Below are 27,055 nucleotides of genomic sequence, written 5' to 3'. Positions count from 1 at the left end.
CTATAACTTAAATGCCACACTAAGTCATATTTATACATGTTGAAGGGAATTACAGAATATCAGAAATAAAGTCTATCATTGCTTCTGTTTATTGCACTTATTAACCCATTTGACAATCTTGGTAAATGCTGCTTTCCATGAGAGTAATTTCTGAAATTCTTTGTATTTTTTGGCATAGCACACTGGCTTAAATAACAGGGTTTTTTTTAAAATGAAAAATAACTACAAAGGAAAAGAAAACAACTCTCATAGTAAAGCAGTCTAGTAAATCAACAATTTGAGGGAAAAGGATGAAACTAAAATTAAGGAAATAATGAAAGTAAATGGGAAACCAGGAAAGACATTCTTTCCTTTTTCTAGATAGCAACATAGAAGTTAAAGGTGAATATGACCTTAAGACATCATCTTATGCAGTTCCCTGATTCTGCAAAAGAAAATACTGAGGTCTAGAGAGCTAAGTAACTTGTCCAAGATAACACAAATAATAAGAATATGACTCAGGAATTTGAGCCCAGGTGCTTTGAACCTCAATCCAGTGCCTTTTCCATTATACTACAATGTCAATGGGCACATAAAACAAATTTGTAAGGATATATCTAGTAATGATGTGTAAATCTACAATAAGAAAAGCTTGTGTAATATCACCTATGATGTCTTCTTTATTAAGAAACTTGTCTCTGAAAGAAATGTAATAGTCATTTCTGAATGAGATTATAAAGTATATACTTTTTGTTTCCAAAAAAATTGCCTGTTCTGAAAGCAGATAAGACCATATTGTTCAGACCTTCAAAATCAATTTTAACTAAGACTAATTATTTTGTAAAGTAAGCCAACTTGTTTAAGTGAGATAACAAAATTCATCCATGTTCTTCCATTTCTACAATGTCATATAAACTACAATTTATTGCTCTTCGGAATGTAGTTTTAATTATTTTAATTATTTCAATCTTGGATGTTAGTCAACTGCTTTTTTTTTAAGCCTTCCAAAAGGGGGAAAAAAGTACAATGATTTGATTTAAAGTATAAATTACACACATAAATTACATACCTTGGCCTCCGAAATGCTAGGCTATACTGCTGGCAAGCCAGTCCCACTGTGGGAGTATAAACGATGGGCATGAATTTCTCAATGTCAGAAGTCAGCACTCTGTAGAAAAGCTTTTCATTTTCATCCTGAAGGTCCATTAAAAGAAGGTATCTGTGGAGAATGAAATATGATTAGTTCTAGATTTTAATATACCTATATGTTAATCATAAAGAAGTTGTCCAGATATCTAATTAAAATATTTCTTAAAGCAAATACACATGCTTTCTTAAATCTAGAGTGTATTATGTCTGATACCCACTAGCAACCTATAATCTAACAAAATATGGGCAGACTAAAGGACTATAAAACTGAGCTAGATAACAGACAAGTTAAAACTACTGCCAAAGTGATATTTAAATATTAAAGTCACTTTAGCAGTATTATTTCTGTCTTTGGGTAAACCTGCCCTCAAGTCTATCGTGTTTTGGAAATGGGTGTATTATGTATAAGGAATTATATTAGGTGAAGGAGATAACAAAGATATAATATCCCAGTAATTCCTACGTAGAAAAAGTTGCATAAAAATAGTCAATACATTGTAGACTCTATGGGCAGAACCAATCTTCACTAAATGGACTGCCCCCTGGAAATGCAGTTTTAGGCCTCCACAGCCATAGAATGACTGGCCAGAGAGGGCAGAGACAAGTCAGCCATAGAAAATGTGAAACTAACAATGGGAGGAAGGGGTTTAGCCAGTCATTTGGGCATGCAGCTAGAGGCAGACAGGGAGACCACTCTTAGTAACAGGGCAGAGAGCAACAGCTGGGAGGTGGTTTCCCTTCCTAGGCAACACAGAGAAAAGAAGAGAATGAGGACTGGCAGGGAGGTATTTAGACTGGTGGCTGCAGCTCCAATCAAGAAAACACATTACAGAGAATTTAAAGCAATTAAATCTATCTATCTGACTTACCTTCTACTACCAGTCCGGGTAGCCCTTTTCCCTTTGTCTTCCTTCCTAGTGCTTACTAGGGTAACCCAGAAACCATCTGGACTGCTTGAGTGCCCATAATCTGGATGAGATAGAAATCACTACCTACATTTCCTTTTGGTAAGATACTATCCATCCCTTACCACCTTTCATTCCACTACCTCCTAAGGTCCCCTAGGCCTTATCATTTTCCTCACACTTTAGACTATCAGCACTGTCATCTAACCTATAGATTTAGCTCATAGGTATAACCCCCTGGGCCCTGCCATATGCCTGAACCCCATGACATTTTGGATTTTCCATGTGCTATGTAGTATAACTTTCTTTTATGTACCAATTAAAGTGTGAGACTGTTGAGAACAGAGACTATACAGCCTTTTCTGTTTTTGTGTTCCTAGATTTTAGCACATTGTTTGACACATACTGTAAGTGCTTAATAAATGCTTTTTAAAAATAAAATTTTATTAATATTTTCTGGTTTTGCATACATCAAACTTCCCTTAATATCCCTTTTCCCTCTCAGTCATCCCATATAATATTTTAAAGAAAAAAAAAAGAAAAAAATCAGCAAAACTGATCAATATTGAGGAAATCTGATTTGTTACTGTCCTTTCCATTTTCTCCATTTACACAGTTGCAATCATTGCTTGTTTTATTTCTGTTCACATTATTTTGCATTCATACACCTTTTAATGTTCCTTTGTGTTCTTTATATTCAACATTTCCTACACTATAGTAATATTCCATTTCATTCATTTACCAAAATGTGTTTGGTAATCAATGAAATTACTTTTGTTTCTAATTATTTGCTACCAAGCAAAAGTACAATAAATATTTTCGCATATATAATGAGATCCTCCTTTTTTTAATGCCCTCACTGGGATATATGCCTGGAAGGGAGAGTTGACTCAAAGGAAATAAACACTGTTCTATTTTAATTTCTAGAATAGCTGGTCCAATTCATAGTTCTACCAATTCTTCGAGAACTGTGTGTTTATAAACTTTAACCATTTATCTACTAGGAAAGGGCACTATAAAGCATAGACATAGAAGGATCTTTCTGAAATATGATAAAAAGAAAATACATCCTTAAAGCCAAAAGCTTGCATTATTTGCAATGAGAAACACTAGAAGCTTTCTCAGTAAATACAACAGTAGAGCAAGGATTATTTGACCTATTTCCAGAAATGTTAGCATCACCACTAGGTGTCACTGTGGATCCCTTTAGTCGCAGCAGACAACAAACTCTCTACTCCCCCATGTCCAGGGGAAGGAGTTGGAATGAAAATCTCCAAAATCCTGAGCCAGCTGGAGGTAGGACTTCCACCTCAATCCACTCCTCCCTTCTATTACCTAACTCAGAGAATGGCAGAAGAAAAAGCGTTAGCCGCAAAGATCCTATGGCCTCATTCATTTTTCTAGCGAGCCACAGCTTGCATTTCATGAACTCTTCTTGTGGGCCAGGCTTGCTCATTGTCATTATACAACTTTCAGTTTTGTTTCACTGGTCAAATCATATTATTTTCTCAGTTATTGTGCCCTCTATCGGTTCATGTGTATCTTCCTGTATTATTTTTCTGAACTCTTACCATTATTTCTTATGGCATAGTAATATTCTAATACATTCATATACCACAGTTTGTTTAGCTATTCCTCCAAGGATTTGGTTTTTGCTACCACAAAAATGTTACCATAAATATTCTGCTAAATACAGAAAGTTTCCCTCTTTAACCTACTTAAGGTATATGTTTTGCAGCAAGCCTGGCCCCCCAAAAGAGTTCATAAAATGCATCTCACTATCTTTATTACAGAGGTGAGAGACCATAGATGGGTGCTAAATGTTGCATGTGCTGTTAGGCATGGTTGATGTATTGGTTAATTTTGCAAAATTCTTTTTAAATCTTCATTTCAAGGGAAGGCTCACTGAATAGGAAAGGGGGGAGAGGAGAAGGACATATTCAGAAATGATGCAAATCATACAAAAATAAAAGATATTGATGAAAAATATTTTTAAAAACTGAAGACTACATTATGAAGGCAAACTTTAAACAACGTAACTCTTAAATGCTAAAAGACAAAGGTTAAAAAAGGAAAAGGGAAGATATTTAAAATCCACAAGATCATCAGGAATTATGGACAGGCTGAACATTGAAAATACATCATTTTGCATGTAAAACTCTTTTGAAATATGGCTTGAATCGTGTGATGACCAACTTTGATAGATGTAGCTCTTCTCACCAATACAATGATCTAAGACAATTCCAAAAGACTCATGATGGAAAATGCTATCCACATACACAGAGAGAAAGAACTATGGAGTCTGAATGCAGATTGAAGAATACTATTTTCTTTTTTGTTTATTTTTCCTTTCTAGTGGTTTTTCCCTTTTGTTCTGATTCTTCTTTCACAACACGACTAATATGGAAATATGTTTATTATGATTGCACATTATAACCTATATCAGATTGCATGCCATCTTGGGGAGGGGGAAAAATTCAAAATTCAAAATCTTATAAAAGTGAATGTTGAAAACTAAAAATAAATTAATTTTTAAAAATATGGCTTCAAACTATCTTTCCAGATTGATTCCGTATTATTCCCTTCCACATGCACACTACATTTCACTATAGTCAAATTCCACTATTTCCTCTCTCCCTCTCTTTAGAAAGATAGACAGATAGATTGATTGATAGATACAGATACCTGGAATGCTCTTTACTCTCCTCAATTCAGCCTCTTAGAGTAACTACCTCTCTTTAAGAATTAACTTAGCTGCCACCTCCCACACAAAGGCTGATAATTCATTATTCTTCTCACTTCCCATCTCAAATTACTTTTTATTTGTTTTGTATATATTTTATATCTCTTTTTCTGTGTACGTGTTATTTCTACCTAGCATGGTATAAGCTCCCTGAGATAAAGGAATTTTATTTTTGTTTCTGTATCCACAGTAAATAGCACATTTGTTGTTTGTGTCATTTCGGTTGTGTCCAACTCTCCGTGACTCCAATTTGGGGTTTTCTTGGCAAAGATACTGGAGTGGTTTGCAATTTTCTTCTCCATCTCATTTTACAGATGAGGAAACTGAATAGGTGCTTAATAAATGCTTATTGGATTGAAATGGAATTGACAGAATACCAGAACTTCAGGGTACCCACCCCCTGAAGCTGAAAAAGTTAAGTTTTGAATAAATATAAGCAAATATTCCATTACATAATAAATAGTTAAACTATGGAATAAGTTTTTTTAAAAGATGGTGTAGCCTGAAAAAGGAAATATGTATATATACGTATAACATACATGTGTGTGTATGTGTGTGTGTGTATATATATATATATATACATATATATATATATCATAAAATATATATTAATCATTAATCTATAGCTGAAAGGGACCTTGGAAATGATCTATTTCAATACCCTCATTTTAGAGATGAGGAAACTGAGGTTCAAAAGCGCAGCTTGTCCAAGGTCAGACAGACAGCAAGTGTCAGGGCAAGAATCAGTTTAGTGCCTCCCCGCTACACAATACGGCTACAGTAGTGATATTTTGAGACTGGCTTCCTTCTATAAAATGTCCAGTGATATCACTGTCAGACATAACATAATAACCCAGATGACCAAAAGCAATTCCTTTACTCTTATTAGATGACAATGGCATAGTCCAATCCTCCACTGGATCTCCTATATAATCAATACAACTATTCCTTCCAATAATGCAACTTGTAATTCATTCATATATAACCCATGCTACGCAACTCTTGTAAACATCTTCTCAAAACTTTGCCCCAGAGGATCAAGTTGACCACAAGCATCTAAGTGCCTACTACGTGCCAAGCACTATGCTAAGATGATGGTGATACAAAGAAAAACAATTCTCAAGGAGTTCACAGTCTAATGTGGGAGACAACATGTAAACAACTACGTACAACAAAAATATGTACAAGACAAATCAGAGATAATTAGCAGAGAAAAATACTAGCATTAAGGGGTAATAGGAAAGGCTTCTTGCAGAAAATGGGGTTTTAGCTGACATTTAAAGGAAGCCAGGAGACAGAGAGGAAGGAGAGAATTTCAGGCATTTAGGGAGCACTAGTGAAAATGCTCAGAATCAAAAGATAGAGATCAGATAGAGATCACAGACCTAGCCCCAAGGACAATAAAAGTAAAGATCACTGTCCCTCCTGAGGGCAAATACTCTATTTGGCTTGGAGGCTCCATTCTGGCCTCTGACCAATTTGAGCCATTTAACATAAATACAGACAAAAGAGGGAATGGGAGAGGGTATTTTTTGTATCTACTGCATTAATAATTTTTCCTTTCTTTTAATTGTAAGAGCCATAATGGCACCCTAATTTACATCCCTGCCCCAACACAGATGTAAATGAAGGCTTTTAATAGTCTCCAGGGGAATTGCATGAAATCAGTGTCAATACTTAGGAGAGTGGAGGAGCTTTACCTGTACACTGATTTAAAACCAGTTCAAATAAAAGTGCACATGTTAAAGAAACTTGAAGGGGGTAAAAAGATCAGTTTCAGTTGAATGATATCGACAGAAACGACAGTGCAGAGAGTAAAGAAAACAGTGAGAGGAAGAGAGACGGAAGCACTGATTATAGATGGATTTCTAATGGAGTGAAACATACTGTGTAGAAACTAACAGCAATATTGTAAGATGATCACTGTGAATGACTTAGCTATTCTCAGCAATACAATGATCCAAGACAACTCTGAAGGACTTAGGATGAAAAATGCTGTTCATCTCCAGAGAAAGAACTGATGGTTCTGAACACAGACTGAAACATACTTTTTTACTTTGTTTTTCTTGAATTTTTTTGTCTGTGTTTTCTTTCACAACATGACTGTTTTGGAAATGTCTTGCAGGATGACACGTGTATAAGAAAGGATTACAAGTGAGGCTTCCACAACAGAACAAGGGAATTCTGAGGACTTCCAAGATCTTGTGGATAGTCCCTCAACCAATCAGAAAGTGCCCCAAACATTCCACAAACAAGTTCCTTAAGAACCCTGGAGGCTAAACTGGTTTCAACCAGTGGTCAAAGACAGGGCCTTGACAGGGCAAAGGCTTTTCTCCACTAATGAGCTTAATTCTCCACTAATAAATGCTTAATAAGCTTATTGAATATTAACTGACACAACCTGAGGGCAGAGATAGCCGCCATTTTTGAACATGTGACATAGGAAGTGGAAGCAGTTCACGGAACATGGGATAGGCTGCTGTCCAGGAAGAGTGTAACTCAGATGAACTAGACCAATCCGAGCCCTGGTGGGTGGAGTACAGATTTTACTACCTATTTAAAAGTTAGTTGTACCACTGAACTAGCACCCATGTGCCTGCTTTTCTGAAGAGAAAAGTAATAAAGGCTTTCCTTTACTCACTCCTGTAGTAGATTTTTGTTTCAGACTTTTCTAACGTGTATAACCTGTGTCACACTGCTTGCCTTCTCAATGAGGAGGGGTGGGGAGGAAGGAAGGGAGAAAATTTGGAACTCAAAGTTTTAAACACAAATGCTAAAAATTGTGTTTACATGTAACTGGGGAAAAATTGAAAACCAAATAAATTGGGGGGAAAAAAACCCTGAGAGCTATCCTCTTCCCCTCATTCTATATTACTCCACATATCCAATCATTGCCAAGATTTTGTTTCTACCTCCATAATACATTTTACCCCTAATGCCCTTCTTTCAACTTCCACTGGCACTAACTATACCAGTTCAGAACCGTTCAGAACCTTAACATACCTCATATGGACTACTACAATAGCCTCCTAATGGGTCTCCCTTTCTCAAGCTTCTCCCCTTTCCCAACCTAGCTTCCACACAACTACCAAATTGATATTCCTAAAGAACAAGTCAGACCACATCACTCCTTTGTACAATAAATCGTACTGGCCCCTACTACCTCTAGGATAAAAAACAAACTCCTCTATTTGGCATTTAAAGCACTTCATAATCTTTCTAACCACTTTTCCAGTCTTATTATTCATAAATACCCTTCATGCACTATCTAGTAAAGCAAAACTAGGCTTTTTGCTATTTCTTACCCATGACAATCCATTTGCTTCTATCAATCAACAAGCATATATTAAACACCAATTCTCCATGCCTTTGCACAGGCATGCACTGCGCCACCTAGCTGCCCCATTAGAACTCTTTCAAGTAATATATTGCTGAAAAATATTGTAGACTATCTATGCAGCAACATGAAAGATAACAGCTCATGTGCTCCATTAGTATCTACATAATATTCAACAGATGGACAGCAACAAAGTGATACTAGAGCAGTATAGAATGCTTGATTTGGAATCAGGTGAAAGACCTGAGTTCAACTTTGGCCTCAGGCACTTATTAACTGTGTAACCCTGGTTAAGTCACTTACTCTCTCTCCGTCTCAGTTTCCTCATTCGTAAAATGAGGATAATAATGGCATGTACCTGACAAAGATTATAAGGATCAAATGAGATAAACTTACATAAGATGTATCATAAAAATAAAAGTACTCTATAAACACTAGCTACAGACAGAGGCACATTGGCTAAACCCTATGTGAAGGATTTATGGGACAACATGGATAAGAGTTGCTAAGGGTGAATGTGTGGATAGGTTACTTTTTGTACCACTGGAAGAATTATTTATATTAATGAAACCACACAGCCACTTAAGTACCAAAGCACATTAATTAAAAGAATTATAGACGAAGGGATTTTACTTTTTCATCTCTGAACCTGCCCATCAAATACCACAGAAAATCAGCAGATGCTATTAAATATATAATAAATATCTTTAAAAGTGATTTACCTGTCAAAATCTGAGTTCAGCCGGTCGAAATTCTTAACAACTCTAAAGACCTGGATGTCTTGACCAAGAAAACAAGGTGGTAGTAATCCATGTATATTCAACTGTTGTCTCTCTTCCAAAGTGAAAGCCATACCCTAAGAATAAATGAATATAACATAAATCCCAGAGAAAACACAAAGGACATTAAAAACAGAAATGGCCTTGATTTTTAAATACAGAAGGCAGGATGGTTTACTTCAAAGAATACCGCATTAAAAGAGCACTGATAATGTATGACTACAAGTGTTTAACCTCACTAAGCCTCAGGTTCAGGCCATACCTAGGAGCTGTATACAGATAAAATACATAATTGATAGAAATGAAACTGTTTTGAAAAATATGTAGCACTATACAAATATAAGGAGGAATCATTACTTTTCAAGCGTACTGAATTGCTTGCTGTATACCTTAGTAGCTTCCTACCTCCCAACCTTGCCTACTGAAATTCTACTCATCCATCAGGGCAGCTAGGTGGCGCAGTGGATAGAGCACCAGCCCTGAAGTCAGGAGAACCTGAGTTCAAATCTGGCCTCAGACCAAACACTTACTAGTTGTGTGACCCTGGGCAAGTCACTTCATCTCAATTGCCTAAAAAAAAAAAGAAAAGAAAAGAAAGAAAAAAAGAAATTCTACTCATCCTTCAAGTTCCAGTGTAAAATCTTGCATGAAGCTCCCACTGATTCCCACAGATGAAAATTATCTCTTCTGTCCCCAGCTATATGGTACAATGCCCTTTTATCTTATCTTTGCTCTGAGTATACTTTATCATTAGTTATTAAATATTTATTATATAGTATTATAAATCTATGTGTTACATCCCCTGACCTACAATATAAATTCAATGAAGGGACAGCTAAGTCTGAATCATCTTTATTTTTCCCCCAGGGTATAACAGCATTTTATCCATTCTGACCCTTAGGAAATGATTATTGAATGCATGAAAAATAAAATGTTAAAGATAGGCAAGCTGTATTCTTTCACAGAATTAAGACCAAAATCAAGAAAAATGAACAATTTTTTTAATCCCACCATGAAAAGATATAGTGACAGAGATGATCAAGACACAAATCAAGAAGAAAATTACTCCAAAACAGCTATAATCAAGTCCTCAAAGCTTCAGTACAAGTTCAGCTTGAACTCCTGAAGAATGAAGAGTTTTAAAATGAGCTTTAAATTATTTCACAGAAATGAGATTGCTAAAGAAAAGAATTTGAAAAGAAACAAGAGAAATAATTGCAAAGTAAATGAAAGTTAAGGAATAAAGAATTGGAAAGAAAATTAATATTTTGGTATGAGATAATATTTATGCAAGCAATAGACTCCTTGAAAATTAGAATGGACTAAAGACAAACTAATGACTCCATGAGTTAAGAAACATTTTTTTTAAAAGACAAAGATTGAAAAAATAGAAGAAAATGGAAAAGTGTTTCATTTGAAAAAAGAAATGACATGGAAAACAGGAAAGGAAAAATAAATTAAGAATCATTAGACTACATGAAAACCATGATTCCCTTCCCCCCCTCCAAAAAAAAAAGAGCCTAGACACCTTTCAAGAAATCATGAAAGAAAACTGCCCAGATTTCTTAGAACCAGAAGGAAATATAAAAGAAAAGAAAAAAAGAAAAGAATCTACAGGTCTTCTCCTGGAAAATAAAACAAAACAAAATTATACTTCCAAGAAAATTACAGCCCAAATCCAAAATAGGAAAAGGAAGGATACTACCAAATTTAATGTGATGTTATCAGAGAAACTATACCAGTATTTCACAAAGGTTATATGCTATGATCAAGTCAGATTTACACTAGGAATACAGGATTAGTTCAATATTAGGGATACTGTAAACATAATGGACCACATTAATATCAACAAAAATATCTGACTATATCAACAGATGAATTAAAAAAACTTCCAACAAAAATAAAAGCTAGTATTATATGTAGTGGTAACAAACTAGAGAGGCCTCTCCAATAAGATAAAGAGATATTAAGGATGTCAACTTTAACTATCACTATTTGATATAGTGCTAGAAATACTAGCTATAATGAGAAGACAAGAAAAAGGAATTGATAGAATACGCATAGGCAAATAAAAAACAAAATTTATGACACTGTGCAGATGACACTGGTGGTTTACTTATGGAACCCTAGAGAATCAACTATGTATTAATTGAAAGAGTAATAATTTCAGCAAAATTGAAGGATTAAAAAAAACCCCTCAAAAACCACCAGCATTTCTATTGATCACTAACAAAACCTTGCAGGAAGAGACACAGAGAAATTAAACTTACAATAACTACAGAATTATTAAAATATTAGGCATACAGACCTAGTAGTAATATTATTGGGTCAAAGGGTCTAAACTCCATCAACAGTTTTATCAACGTACCTATTTTTCCCTTATCTCTTCCAGCTTTTGCCATTTCTGACAGGTGTGAGGTAGTACCTCTGAGTGCTTTTAATTTGCATTCTCTATTCAATAATGATTTAAAGCATTTTTTTCCATATATCTATAGATAGCTTTGATTTCTTCTTCTGAAAACTGCCTGTTCATATCCTTTGCCCATTTATCAACTGGGAAATGGCTCTTAATTTTATAAATCTGACTCAGTCCCATACTCAGTATATATCTGAGAAATGAGGTTGTTATCAGAGAAACTTGATGTAAACATTTTAATATTACTTGATTATCTATGGCATCTTTTGACAACATGTAGTTTCCCTGACTACCTCTTTTAATTACATGTTTTTGCTTTTGCTTTGTCTGAGATCATCATTATTACTTCTGACTTTGTTTTTTTACTTCAGCTGAAGCACATTAGATTACTTTAAATCTTTATGTGTCTGTTTCCAGTGTGTCCCGTTCAAACAACATAGTGTTGGATTCTGGTTTCTAATCCACTCTGCTACCTGATTCTGTTTTATGGGTGAGGTCATCCCACTCACATTCACTGTTATGATGTGCTGTTGTTGTGCAGTCATTTCTGTCATGCTCAACTCTTCATGACCCTATTTTGGGGTTTTCTTGGCAAAGATATTAGAAACTGAGGCAAACAAGGCTAAATGACTTGCCCAGGGTCACACAGCTAGCAAGTATCTAGGGACATATTTCAATTCGCATCTTCCTGATTCCATATCTAGTGCTCTATCCATAGTGTCACCTACCTGCCCTGATCACCCACAAGGCAACATATGATGGGGGGGAAGGGCGAGAAGGGCTGCTCCAATGGTGAATCTTCCTGACTTCAGGCCTGGCAACTCTATCTACAATGTCACCTGGCTGTGTATTTTCTTACATACCACCTTATCTCTCCCTCTCCCTCTTCAAAAGTCTATTTTGTTTCTAATCAGTGTCACCCTTAGTGGGCTCTCCTTTTATCATGCCCCACTCCTTTCTCCTATCCCCTTCCCCTTCTATTTCCCTATTGCATTTCTATATACAATTGACTGTGTGTGTGTGTGTGTGTGTGTGTGTGTGTGTGTGTGTGTGTGTGTATGTGTGTGTTCTTCATTCTTTGAACCTGTTCTGATGAGTGAGTTTCAAGCACTGCCTACCACCCCACCATTTCCCCTTCCTAGTAAAATTCCTTCTTCGTATACCTCTTTAATGTGAAGAAAAATTTCCCCATTCTATCTCTTCCTTCCTCCTTCCCCCAGTGTATCCCTTTCTCCCCCCTTCACTTTCTTTGGAGAGCATTCCAACATAATTGACTTACACTCATGCCCTCTAGCTATGAAAACTCCTTTTAACAGCCCTAATAATGCTAAAGTTCTCAGGAGTTACATGTATCATCTTCCCATAAATGAACATAAACAGTTTAACTTTATTGAGTCCCTTATAATTACTCTTTCATGTTTACCTTTTTATGCTTCTCTTAAATCTTGTGTTTCAGTGTCAAACTTTCTATTCAACTCTGATCTTTTCACCAGGAATGTTTGAAAGTCCTCATTTCATTAAATATCCATTTTTCCCTGAAGGATTACACTCAGTTTTGCTGCGTGGGGGATTCTTGATTGTAATTTTGTAAATCTTTTTAAGAATTATGTTAGAGTGCGAGAAAATCTAAGTTGTTGCTATGATGTTACATTCCTAAATATACAATATTACACCCAAAGCAGAAACATAAATTTAAATCAACAACCTAGAATAAACCTGGAGGGTATTAGCTGGTGAAACTATTCCCTTTCCATTAATTAAAATAGATATATTAAGACATGAAAAGAGGCTACTAGAGTTCTTATAAAATTAAGACAATTTATATATATATATATATATATATATATATATATATATATATATATATATATATATATATATATATATATATATATATATAACTAAAGAAATACCACTTGTATCTCAAGAAAATCATCTGTATCTCAAGTAGGATTACATAATAGATAGAAAGCCAGCCTCCATCATGGGTTTAAGTCCTGTCTTCAAGACATAATGCCTTTGTGTGACCCTGGAAAAATCACTTATCTTCTCAATGCCCCAGTCCACTCTCTACGATTATAAGTTGCATAGAAGATGACAAATCTACATTAGTACATGAAGTTTCCTCAAAATCAAATCACAGGCATAGACTAAAAAAAAAAAAGAAATCTACCACAAAATGTTGCTACTCAGAAAACTCAGATTAGCACATTAAATTTTTTTTTAATAGCAAGGAAATTTCCTTAATGAAAGGTAGGTGATTATGAAGCATTTTTAGCCTGTTATATTTAGAATTTGCTAATAATCATTTCTTACATACCATCATGACATAGCTCTTTAACATAGAATATAACTGCCTAGTATGCTTAAAGGACAAAGAAAATAAAATACAATAGATTTTCCTTTCAATGGAAATGGAAAATGAACGAAAAAAGAGACTTAGGTTACAGTTAATGTCTCAAAAAATATGAATGTCTATGAACAAATGGTAAGCTCGACACTTTATCAAGATATTTCCATTTGTAGATTATATTCCTCAAAATATCAATGGTCTGGGAGTATAGCTTTCTTCTCCAAAGTACTAACATATGTTCATTTATTATTCAATAATGGCACTTAATATAGCCATTTGTTCCTATAAGTTAGACATTTAATATGAAGTTTTTTTAAATATCTGAAATAAATTTTTATGTCTAACAGATTTCAAATATTTTATTTCATGTAAATGACAGATGATGCCATGTGGAAATCTTTTTTATATCCTTTGATGTGCAGTAGCTAGAAAATTCCTATATGCTGCTGACTAAATTTTCCTAGACATAATGAAGTGCCAATTCAACTCTTTTATTTGGACCTAGAAATCTGCGCAAATTTAAAACACTATAACTTGGCTCATACATATTATAATTAAATATCCCACTTAAAAAGACATAAAATGCCTGAAAAGCTACAAAATGTAATGATTTAAAATGCCAAGTCTTTTAGTTTTTAAAAGAATAATGATAGGTACACATACATGAGTGGTTTCTTAAAACGTTTGTGTGTAATGAAACTGTAATCAGAAGTCTCTACTGTTTTTATCTTATGTCACCACATTTTTAGTTTCCATGGTCACATAGATACATATTTTCTAGTATTAAAAAGCACATTGTGTCCCATCACTTGATGACGAAATGTCAGTGTAAAGTGGAACATTTTTCTCACTAAAGATTGCTGTAGTTTCTATTTCAAAGGATTTCTACCTTAATATTATCCTAATGAGGCTTCCTACAGGTGATAATATATCCATAGTATAACTTTTGATTCTAGCTTTCAATTTGGTTAGTAGTCCCTAATACAGCAGAACTGACAAAAAGCTTTCACTAATATTAAATTTCCAGACCACCTGTGATTCATGCTTGTATTCCAGTTAACAAACTTTTTTCTTCCTCTCCTTTTAAACCCCTCCTTAAAAACAAAGTATTAAATTAGAGACCATAAAGCAGAAGATATGCTGTTTCACTGCTGAAGGCACAAAACAGAATGGCCATTCTTCTAGACTGTGGTAATTAATCACTAAATCCTCTTAGTAATATGGATAGACTGTCAAGCAAAAGTGAAAATAAAATCCCAGGTGGCAGATAACTGGAACTACCTTTTCACTAAACATTAATCATTAAAAGATTATCAAATGTGACCAAGACAAACTAAATTATTCTTAATAATTACTTTATGTAATTTGAGACCACTACTATATAAGAGGAATAAACACATTCCCACATTCTGTACTCCTTCCTTTAATTACCTCAAAGAAAACCACAGCAATATACCAGAATTTTGACAGGAATGATGAACAGAAATGATTCACCATAAAATGGTACATTAAAAGTCAATACTGTAGTTGTGTGACCCTGGACAAGGCACTTAACTGCAATTGCCTCACCAAAAAGCAAAAAAAAAAAAACAAACAAACCAAAAAACACCAAAAAGTCAATACTGGTAAATTGATCAGAACTAGAAGCAGAGTTTATATAAATAAATGTTATAAAGAAAAATAATCTGAAAGACTTTAGAACTCTGATCAATGCAATGAAAAACTAGGATTCAAAGGACTGAATTTGATGAAGCATGCTACCCCTCTCCTGCCACAGAAGTGACGATGAACTTAAAGAATGAGACATATTTTTGAACATTGCCAACGTGGAAATTTGTTTTCCTACACACTTCACAGTTGTTATATGAGGGCTTTATTTTTGAGTTGTTTAGAGGAGGGAGTAGGGGGCAGTAGGAGGGACAGATATTATTACAAATATTTATAAAAATAAACAAATGAATAATTTTTAAAGACTATACCATCTGTTTCACAGATTCTTGTGTAAATAGGCATAACCCAAAAAATAAAATAAAATAAAAAAATAAATAGGCATTACCTATATCTGCCCTATAAGACAGAGTACATTATGCTCTAAGAATTCCTATTAAGGCCTATGCTTTCCATCAGCTTTGTGATACGCTACAAGTCAGTATGACACTTATAGCTATTTATGTTTATGGCCCAAAAGACATCTAGCAAATTATGCAGTATAAGAGACAGAATCACACAATCTTCTTAAGGAAAGAATTTTAATCATTCAACCAATCAATAAGCACTGGTCAAATGCTTATGTTCCAAGCACAATGCTGGTCTCAGGGGATACAAATGTCTAAGTTAAAATAATCAAGAGGCTTACATTATACTAGGAACACAAAACAAATACACAGAAATTTGTAAAGGGAACACAAAATAAACACAGTTATTTGTGGAGAAGAGATCTCACTAAAAACTGAGAGAAAAGTGTCTTGAAGATGCAGCATTTGAGGAAAGTTTTAAAGGAAGCCAGGGATTACAAGAAGCAGAAGTCAGCACTCCAGACAAGGGAAGCACATAGGCGGCTTATGGGAGGCCATGCATGGTACAGCAAGTGGGCCAGTTTAAAAGGAGCACACACTGAGTGTGAAGACTAGAGCACTGTTCAGACTGTAAAAATAGGATGGAGCAAGACTGAAGGCTTTAAACACCAAAAAAAAAAAAAAAAAGGAAGCAAAGGGGAGCCACTGAAGTGATGAGGTGAGACCTGTACTTTAAAAATCTCAATTTGGCAGCTGTGTGAAGGATAGACTGGAGATAGGAAATACTGAGTTCAAGAAGATCAAATAGGAGCCAACTATAACAGTCTAGGTAAGAGGAGATAAGGGCCTGGACTAGGGTGCCAACAGTGCTTTTTAAAGCTGAGAGGACAGGAAGGCTATGAGAGATGCTGCAGAAGTAAAATCAGCAAGACTTGGCAACTGATTGAAGAGTTCAAGGTGAACAAGAGGAAAAAATTTTAAAAAGGACAACATGTATGTTGAATACCTCGTTGACTAGGAGAATGGAGGTGCTCTTGACAGAAAAGCGGACATAAGGAAGAAAGGATTTATAGGAGGAAGGACAATTAGCTCTATTCTCTAGACATGCTGACTTTAAGACGTCTACGAAACAAAAATTTCAGTTGGAGATATCTAACAGGCAGCTAGAGATGTGGGACTATAGCCCAAGAGACAGATAAAGTTTGAATATGTATATTTGGTAGAGATGACAACTGAATGCATGGAAGCTGATAAGAGTGTATTATGAAGAGAAAGAACTGGAGAGTGTAAGACAAAGTCCTGGGATACACTTACATATAGGGTGCATCACATGGAAGATAATTCTGCAAAATAAGACTCAGAAAGATTGGTTAGACAGGAAGAAAGAGAACCAGGACAGAAATAATGAAAACAGTGAAAACTCAGAAAGGAGAAAGTATCCTGAAGGAAGAAAAAGGAAACCAAGATCAGAGAGGAAAAACTACTTGCCTATGATTATACAAAGAACAGTAGAAAGAGGACTTTTGCCTCCAAGTACAGTATTTTTTCCATTACATCAACTTTCCACATTGCTGCAGTTCTTAAAGCATGAATCTATTTTTTTAAACACTATAAACACAGAAATCCCCAAGGGAGCTGAAAAGCCCAATTATAACTAGTTTAAAGATATTCTTCACATTCCACAAATATCCTCTTTAGTTTTGCCAAGAATTTTCATTTATTAATATATGAATTTCATATCATGGGCTTCTTAATGAAGTTACTACAGTATATGTAGCCACAATAAATCAGAGATATCTAGTCATGCATTTCCAAAAAGGGAAATTATTCCTCAAACTTGTTTTATTAATTTGTTGGAGAAATATCTTATAGCTCTGTAGAATTTCTAACAAAATCGTCCTTTCCTTATTCTGGAGCTCTGATTTCTGAAGAAAAAAAAATGTAAGGGTTTATAGTGCCGCTATACCTTGGATTATTCAGCAGAGAGGACAGATACAAGTAAGCTACCATCTACTAGTTACCCATTATGACAGATGCAAGTTCTCAATGTACACCAAAAATCACAAATTCCATTACAAATCTTTTTAATTGCACCAAAAAGCAGTTGTTAAGTAACCATTCTTCCATGTAAATGAAAATATATTGTTCTATGCAGATGCTGTGGAGGTACAGAAATAAATTATTTTATTTGGCACTGACCAAAAAATTTCTGAAGAGAGTATAAACTTGTTATTCCTTTTTCATAAAGTACAGCAAAAAGTACAGAAACCAGCAAACATTTTATAATTGTAAAATATGTTCAATGTAAGAAAAGATTCAGAAGATACTCCACTTTCCTATCCCATGCCCCTCCAAAAGAAATTTCAGATTTTTTTAGTTGAAGGTATCTATTAAAATATAAATAGTGTTGAAAGACTGTAATATGTTAAATTACATCAGTCATTTATGACAGTGTAAATAACCCAATGGTAGGTTTTGATAGCTAAGAGGGAAGGAGGGAAGGATCTGGGAGACCTAAGGAGGTGGTGATGGAGCAGAAAACTAGGTAAAAAGGTGAAGAGTATGAAAACTGTGAACCTAGAATTGACTACTTAACAATTTTGCCCAAGGTGGGTCCTGATTTCAATCATCCTCAAGAAATAAAGGGGGAAGAAGAGATGGAGGGAGAGAAGAAGCTGGAAGAGGATTCAAGAAGACTGGAAAGGATGTAAATTTTCTCATTTAGAAAAGAAGGTACAACAATTTTCTTTAAAATCCTGCATAGTTTTATAATACTTTTAATCCTAGAAAAAGCAAAAAATCTGTCCTACTGCTTATTTTCTACTTCATAGTCTTATTACTTTATAGTCACACTACTTATTATATTTTTTTAAAAAAAAACTTTCCTCTGAAAAATGGAGTAATTCCAATTTACATAAATATTTCTAAAATACTGCATGAAATATTCTTACCTTCCTGCCCCAATGTATAAATTCCACATTAGAGTTTATATAGCACTTTAAGATTACTTTCCTGGGGGCAGTTAGGTGGCGCAGTAGAGCACGGGACCCTGCAGTCAAGAGGACCTGAGTTCAAATCCAACCTCAGACACATAACATTCACTAGCCCTGTGACCAGGAAAATCACTTAACCCCAATTGCAGAAGACAGAAGACAGAAGACAGAAGAAGAAGAAGAAGAAGAAGAAGAAGAAGAAGAAGAAGAAGAAGAAGAAGAAGAAGAAGAAGAAGAAGGAGGAGGAGGAGGAGGAGAGGAGGAGGAGGAGGAGGAGGAGGAGGAGGAGGAGGAGGAGGAGGAGGAAGAGGAGGAGGAGGAAGAGGAGGAGGAGGAAGAGGAGGAGGAGGAGGAAGAGGAGGAGGAGGAGGAGGAGAACAAGAAGAAGAAGAAAAAGAAGAAGATTACTTTCCTGATAATAACCCTGTAACGTAGGTGATACAACTATAATTATCCCCATTTTAAAGAAAAATAAACTGAAACTCAGAAGCATTAAATGACTTGACTAAGTGAAATTTTAAAAGTTAGAGCAGTAGAAGAAAAACTGGGAAAAGAACCGAGAATAATGCAAGAAAATTATGAAAAAAGAGTCAATAGCTTGGTAAAGAAAGCCCCAAAGTGGAAAAAGATATTAAAAAATTCACCAAATAAAACAACTCCTGAATATTCTTCACTGAAGAAGACAAGTCCTTAAAAAGTAGAACTGACCAAACAGAAAATGAAGTACAAAAAAGCTCACTAAAGAAAATAATTCCTTAAATATTAGAAATGGGCAAGTGGAAGCTAATGACTCCATAAGACATCAAGAACAAATAAAATAAAATCAAAAGAATGAAAAAAATTGAAGAAAATATGAAATTTCTCATTGGGAAAATTACTGACCTGGAAAACAGATTGAGGAAAAATAATTTAAGAATAATTAGACTTACCGAAAGCCATGACAAAAGGGAAAAAAAAAGGAGCCCGCACATCATATTTCAAGAAATTATCAAGGAAAACTGCTCTAATATCCTAAAACCACAAAGCAAAATAGAAATGGAAAGAATCCACCAATCATTACTTGAAAGAGATTCCAAAATGAAAACTCCTTGGAATATCATAGCCAAATTCCAGAACTCCCATACCAAGGAAAAAATTCCACATACAGCCAGAAACATTTCAAATATTGTGCAGCCACAGTCAGGATTACACAGGATTTAGCAGCTTCTACATTAAACAACCAGAGGTCTTGGAATATGATGTTCCAGAAGGCAAAAATACTAGAATTACAACCAAGAATCACCTACCCAGTAAAACTGAGTAGTCTGTCAGGGGGTGAAAAATGAACATTTAATGAAACAGAGAACTTTCAAGCATTCCTTATTAAAAGACAAGAGCTGAATAAAAAATCTGATCTTCAAATACAAGACTCGAGAGAAACATAAAAAAGTAAACAGGAAAGAAAAAAAACAAAAACATAGATTTAACAAAGTTAAACTGTTTATATTCTTACATGGCAAGAAGATACTTGTAACTCTTAAGAACTGTATCACTATTATGGCAATTAGGAAAATACATACAGAGTAGCGGTATGAGTTGGATATGATGAGATGGTTCCAAAAAAGCAAAATTAAAGGGGTGGGTGAAAAAGAAGATTTTACTGGGAGAAGAAGAAAGGGAGAGACATAAGGGGGTAAATTATCTCATATAAAAGAGATGCAAAAGAGCTATTACAGTGGAGGGGAAGATGAGAGAGTGGTGGTGGTGGGCAATGCTTGAACCTTACTTTCACCAGGACTAATGGATTAAAGAGAGAATAATGTACACACTCAGTTGGATATAGAAATCTATCTTGCCCTAAATCTATCTCACCCTATAGGAAAGTAAAAAAGAATTGGGATGATGGAAAGGGAGGTAGAAAAGAAAGTGGATTGGGTGGAGAGGTCAGAAATAAAACATTTGTGAAGAGGGACAGGGTGAAATGTGAGAGAGAAAGATAAATAAGGGGGGAAAAGAATGGAAGGAATACACAGTTGGTTATCATAACTGTAAATATGAATGGGATGAACTCACCCATAAAATGGAAGCAGATAGCAGAATGGATTAAAAAACAATCCTACAATATGCTGTGTACAAGAAACACATCTGAAGCACCGAGAGACACAGGAAAAGGTAAGAGGTTGGAGCAGAATCTACCATGCTTCAGCTGAAGTAAAAATAAAAAAAGCAGGGGTGGCAATCATGATCTCAGACAAAGAAAAAGCAAAAATATCTCTAATTAAAAGACAGAAGGAAGGAAAATATATCTTGCTAAAAAGTACTATAGACAATGAAGTAAATCAATACTAAAAAGGTATGCACCAAATGGTATAGCATCTAAATTTTTAAAGAGGTTAAATGAATTACAGGAGGAAACAGAGAGTAAAACTATACTAGTGATGAATGTCAACTTTCCCTTCTCAGAACTAGCTAAATCTAAAAAAAAAAAATGAAAAAGAAAGAAGTTAAGGAGGTCAATAGAATTTTAGAAAAGTTAGATATGAAAGACCTCTGGAAAAAACTGAATGGAAACAGAAAGCAATATACCTTTTTCTCAGGAGTACATGGCACTGAACATGTATTAGGGCATAAAAATGTCACAACCAAATATAGTAAAGTAGAAATATTAAATGCATCCTTATCAGATCATAATATAATAACATTATATTCCAAAGGACAGTGGAAAGATAGATTAAAAATTAATTTAAACTAAGTAATCCAAAAGAATAATTGGGTCAAAGAACAAATCATAGAAACAACCAATAATTTCATTAAAGAGAATGACAACAATGAGAAGACATAGCAAAATTTATGGGATGTAGCCAAAGCAGTACTTAGGGGAAATTTTATGTCTCTAAATGCTTACATCAATAGCATAGAGAAAGAACAGATCAATGAATTGGGCATGCAACTAAAAAACTAGAAAAGGAACAAATTAAAAATCCCCAATTAAACAGCAAATTGGAAATTCTGAAAATCAAAAGACAGATTAATAAAACTGAAAGTAAGAAAACCATTTAACTAATAAATAAAACTAGAAGTTGGTTTTATGAAAAATAAAATAAACCACTGGTTAATTTGATTAAAAAAATTTGATTAATAGCAAAATTCACCTAGAAGAACAAAAGGCCAAGAATATCAGAGGAATTAATGAAAAAAATGCAAAGAAAGGTGGCCTAGCCATACTAGATCTAAAATTATATTATAAAGCAGCAATCATCAAAACTCTTTTGTATTGGCTAAGAAATAGAGTGATGGATCAGCAGGACAGATTACGCACACAATACATTATAGTAAATAACCACAGTAATTTAGTGTTTGATAAACCCAAAGATTGAAGCTTTTGGGTCAAAACCTGCTGAGAAAATTGGAAAACAGTATGGCAACTAGGTACAGACCAACATCTCAAGCCATCTACTAAGATAAGGTCAAAATGGGTACATGATTAAGACATAAAGCATGATACTATAAGGAAATTAAGAGAGCACAGAATAGTTTACCTGTAGGATCAAAGATTTAGCACCAAACAAGATAGAAAAAGCATTATGAAACATAAAATGGATAATTCTGATTATATAAAACCAAAAAGTTTTTGTGCAAACAAAACCAATGTAACCAAATTTAGAAGAAAAATAGAAAACCAGTGGAAAAATTTTACAGCAAGTATCTCTAATAAAGGCCTCCTTTCTCAAATATATAGAGAGGTGAGTCAAATGTATACTAATATAAGTCATTCTCCCATTGATAAATGGTCAAAGGATATGAACAGGCAGTTTTCAGACAAAGAAATCAAAGCTATCTATAATCACATGAAAAAATGCTCTAAATCACCACTGATTAAAGGGAAGCAAATTAAAATTACTCTGAGGTACCACCTTACACTTATCAGATTGTCAATATGACAGAAAAGGAAAATGATAATGTTGGAGGGTATGTGGGAAAACTGAGACACTAATACTCTGTTGGTGGCACTGTGAACTGATTGAATCATTCAGGAGAGCGATTTGGAACAATGCCCAAAGGGCTACGAAAGTGTGCAATACCCTTTTATCCAGCAATACCACCACTAGGTCTGTATCCCAAAGAGATTTTTTAAAAAGTGAAAAGGACCTATTTGTTCAAAAATATCTGTAGCAGCTCTTTTTGTTGTGGTAAAGATTTAGAAATTTAAGGGCATGCCCATCAACTAGGGAATGGCTAAACAAACTATATTACATTGTGATGTAATACTATTGTGCTATAAGAAATGATGAGCAGGATTTCTGAAAAACCTGTAAAGATTTACATGAACTGATAGAGTGAAGTGAACAGAAGCAGAACACTGTATACCATAACAGCAATATTATTCAATGAAGAACTGTGAATGACTTAGTTATTCTCAGCAATACAATGATCCAAGATAATCTCAAAGGTATCATGATGAAAAATGCTAAGTGCCTCCAGAGGAAGAACTGATGGCAACTGAATACAGAACGAAGCTTGCTTGCTTGCTTTTTGAATTTCCTCCCACAAAATGGAAATGTTTTACATGACTGTACATGTATAACCTATATCAGACTGCTTACCATCTCAGGAAGGAGGAAGGGGAGAAAGGAAGGAATAGAATTTGGAACTAAAACTAAAAAAGAAGTTAAAAAAAAAGAAAGAAAAATAAGAGACAATTATTTTCTTGGCAGCATGGCGCTTATCATAAATACAGTAATATAAGATTACCCATGAACTGAAGTGGAATTATTACTGCCTTTGGATGCCTAATGAAACCAATTCTTTTATTTACCTTCCTAAGAAGAATGTAACAAGGTCTCCCCCATCCTCAAAAATCTAACTTAACTCTGCCCATTTCCTCAAGCTATTATTATGAGCGTCTCCCTTCTTTCATGGTCAAACTTCTAAAGAAAGTTTTCTACTCCTGTAGCCTCCATTTCTTCTCTCATTCACTCATCAATACCTGGCAATTTGGCCTTCAACCTCATCATTCAATTGAAATTGCCCTCTCCAAAGTCGCTAGTAATCTTAATTGACAAATCCAATGGCCTTTCCTAAATCTTCATCCTTATTCATGCTCAATCTACAACATCTGACACTTTTAACTCTCTCCTTGCTCCATTTTTGTACCACTGTTTTGTCTCTCCCACTACCTTTTCAGTCTTCCTTTATGCAGTCTATGTCCAGCAAAAATTGTATTCTCCCAGATCTTCTCAAATAATATTCAATTTTCCATCTTGCCATCCCCTGTATTTAGTCTGTACACACTCATCTCCAATTCTAAGAATCTCTAGTTTCCTTTAAAGCTCAGCTCAAGTACCACCTCTATATGATTCCCCAAAGCTAGTACCTCTCCTCAAAAAATACCTTGTATTTATTTATGTGCATTTATACTACCCAACAGTACGTAAGCTCCCTGAGGACAGGAACTAAATTTTTTTTTTATCCCTAGTGTAGCACAGTGCATAACACACAACATACTTAATAAATGCTTGCTTGTTGATTTACCACTGTAGTTAAGTGCAGCTTCCCTTTTCCTTCAAGTTTCATTGATAGCAACAATGTATTGGGGCAGCTAGGTGGTGCAGTGGATAGTGCACAGGCCCTGAAGTCAAGAGGACCTAAGTTCAAATCTGGCCTCAGACCAAACACTTGACACTTAATAGCTGTGTGACCCTGGGCAAGTCACTTAACCCCAACTGCCTAAAAGAAAAAAAAAAGAATGTATTGATAGAATAATGACTCATTCGTACTGGTCAATAAATAATGATCTTACTGTTTTTACAGTACCATTCAAAGTCAGCATGGCAAATTAGAGAATAATCCCAAAAACTACTTACACGTCATAGAATTACTGGACTGTAATTAATTTTGCTAAACTCCATGATTCCTTGTTAAGTAAAATTAGATTGTCAGTTGATAATATTTCAGTCCCTTAAGAGTGACCTTTAATATACCCTAACCAAAGTTAATGAAAAAAAGAGCAAGCTGAGCAATAATTTCTAAATTGCTAAACTCAAGAAAATAAAATATTTTGGAGAACTACAAGAATGAAACCACCTAAATTCCATGAATACTCTTACTCCCAGATCTAAAAATACTCATCAGTCTTCTACCACATTAAAAAAAAAGTTCTCAATAACACCACTTACAATAAATTAAAATTGTTGAACTTAGAACATTTAAACTAAAATTTCATATAAAAATGTCAAAATTAAAAACTAGCTAGCAGGAGCAGCTAGGTGATACAGTGGATAGAGCACCTGCTCTGGAGTCAGGAAGACCTGACTTGAAATCTGGCCTCAGTCACTTGACACTTACTGGCTGTGTGATCCTGAGTAAGTCACTTAAACCCACTGCCTAGCCAAAAAAAAAAAAAGAGTTAGGGTTCCTACTGCCAAAGAATACTAAATTGAGCTTTATTTTAAATTTAAATTTCAGTTGCCAAGCTAAGTTAAAAAATTCAAGTGAACTAAGATGTGGCTTACAAAATAATAACATCTATGAAAAATAATTTTTATCTTATTTAATCTTAATTCACAGTACTCCTCTTCACATGCTCAAGGATCCAGCCAAACTGTAATAACAACTATTTCCCTAATTCAACATTCCGTTTTTTATCTCTATGAATTTGGAAATGCTGCTATCCATGTTTGGAATATGCTCCCTCTTCATCTCTACCTCTCAAAATCCTTATCTTCCTACAAAGGTTCAGTTAAGGTGCTACCTTATCATTTGAAGTTTTCCCTGATACTTGTCCCCTCCTAGCTGTTAAAACTCTCTTCTCTTCCCAGAATACCTTGTATTTAATTATCTGTGTACATACCGAATTATTGCAATATACCCCTAGCAAAACTTGAGCTCTTTGAGAGCTGAAATTAGTTTTTTATCCTTGTATGCCAGGTGCTTTGTGTAGAAATTTACACGTACACAAATATATGATGGAATTATGATTTTTCTCACAGAACCACAGATTTTTAGAATTGTAAAGGACCTCAGCAGATTTCTAGTCCAAGCTACATCTGACAAAGAATCCCCACTAAAAATTCTATAATGCACAACAAGCAGTTATCCAGCCTCTATGAAGACATTAAAGGAGAAAGAAAGACCACTATTTCCTAAAGTGGCTGACTGACTTTTGTAACTAATTGCTACAAAGTGCTGGCTTCTGATGCTTCTACTCTTTATGGTTTATCTGTGGTTAAACAGAATAAATCTAATCCCTCTTCCCCATACAGTCCTTTAAACACTTAAACACTATGATCACGTCTTCCTTGAATTTTCTCTTCTCCATGCTAAGTATGCAATCCTTATATAAGATAAGGCCATTCACCATTACAGGTTGCCCCCCTTTGTATGCTCTCCAGCTTCCCAAACTACTGCACCCAGAATACTCAGATCACAGAATCATAGGTCTAGAGCTAGAAAGGACCACAAAAGCCAATCAGCAAGTATTTAATAAGCATCTATTATGTGTCAGTCACAGTGGTAGGATCTGAGGATACGAATATAAGCGATTTTTTAAAAATGAAAATGATATATGGTAGAACTGTACTGGAAAATAACAACTATCCTTTATTTACCTAGCCCTCTTCTTGAAAATCCACATCCTTCTCCACATCCTCACAGTTTTTTACACTCAATTTTTTTTAATGAATTGAGAAAATTGGAAAATTGTACCAACCTTCCAGATACAGAATAAGTAAGATCTGTGTTGGCTGTGAGTGGGCTTTTTCTCACAGATTTAATCACCTACAAATGTCTGGGGGAAAGTATGGGTTCCTAAGTATCAGCATAGCATAAAATGTCATTTCTTCAGTTTGTATGATCTAATAATTGGACACACCCTACAATCTGGTATAATAGGCAGTCCTTTAGTTTTTAAGGGTCAACATCTGTAGGAGGGAAAAATCACCTAAGTTCTTTACTGTAGCCTAGAAAAGGGTATTCAAAATTCCTTTAAATGAGGCTAACCAAAGGATAATTTAGCAAGAAAGATACTGAAATGTGTACCGTTTAAATAGAAAATGCCTTTTATAATTTTAAAAAATATTATAATGTCTTTTGGAAGAAAAGGAAAACACCAGGTTTATAGGCCTCCTGCATTTCTACTGTTGAGAAAAATGTTTCAGCTTTTCTGGCACAATCCTGACCTTAAGTCTTTTGTACTATCCCCATAAATTTTCAAAACGTCTTTAAAATTTTGGTTAATAGACTTTATCAAGCCAATAAGTACTACACAAAAGCACAGATAGAGCTTCAGAGAGATCTAATCTTATTGTCTCATTTTATAAATGAGGAAGTGAATGAAATGAATTGTCTACAGAGCTAAAAAGTATGAATTAGATTTGAATCCAGGTCTTCTGACTCCTAAATCATAGTT

At 34.7% G+C, this 27,055-nt stretch overlaps 1 protein-coding gene across 1 annotated transcript in view; it reads right to left on the bottom strand.

Annotated features, from left to right (window-relative positions):
- ME1 (malic enzyme 1) overlaps positions 1 to 27,055 on the bottom strand; it is a 258,710-nt gene that overhangs the window by 196,449 nt on the left and 35,206 nt on the right. Inside the window, exons 2-3 of the mRNA XM_020969928.2 lie at positions 8,836 to 8,969; positions 1,049 to 1,198 (exon numbers count right to left, since the gene is read on the bottom strand). Coding sequence (XP_020825587.1) covers positions 1,049 to 1,198; positions 8,836 to 8,969 — 284 coding nt within the window. The remainder of the gene's footprint in view (positions 1 to 1,048; positions 1,199 to 8,835; positions 8,970 to 27,055) is intronic.

This window comes from Phascolarctos cinereus, unplaced genomic scaffold (genome assembly GCF_003287225.1).
Source record: "Phascolarctos cinereus isolate Bilbo 61053 unplaced genomic scaffold, phaCin_HiC Scaffold_5;HRSCAF=322, whole genome shotgun sequence".
Taxonomy (NCBI): Eukaryota; Metazoa; Chordata; class Mammalia; order Diprotodontia; family Phascolarctidae; genus Phascolarctos; species Phascolarctos cinereus.
Note: the sequence above shows the minus strand (reverse complement) of the source record. Positions and strands in the feature narration are given on the sequence as shown.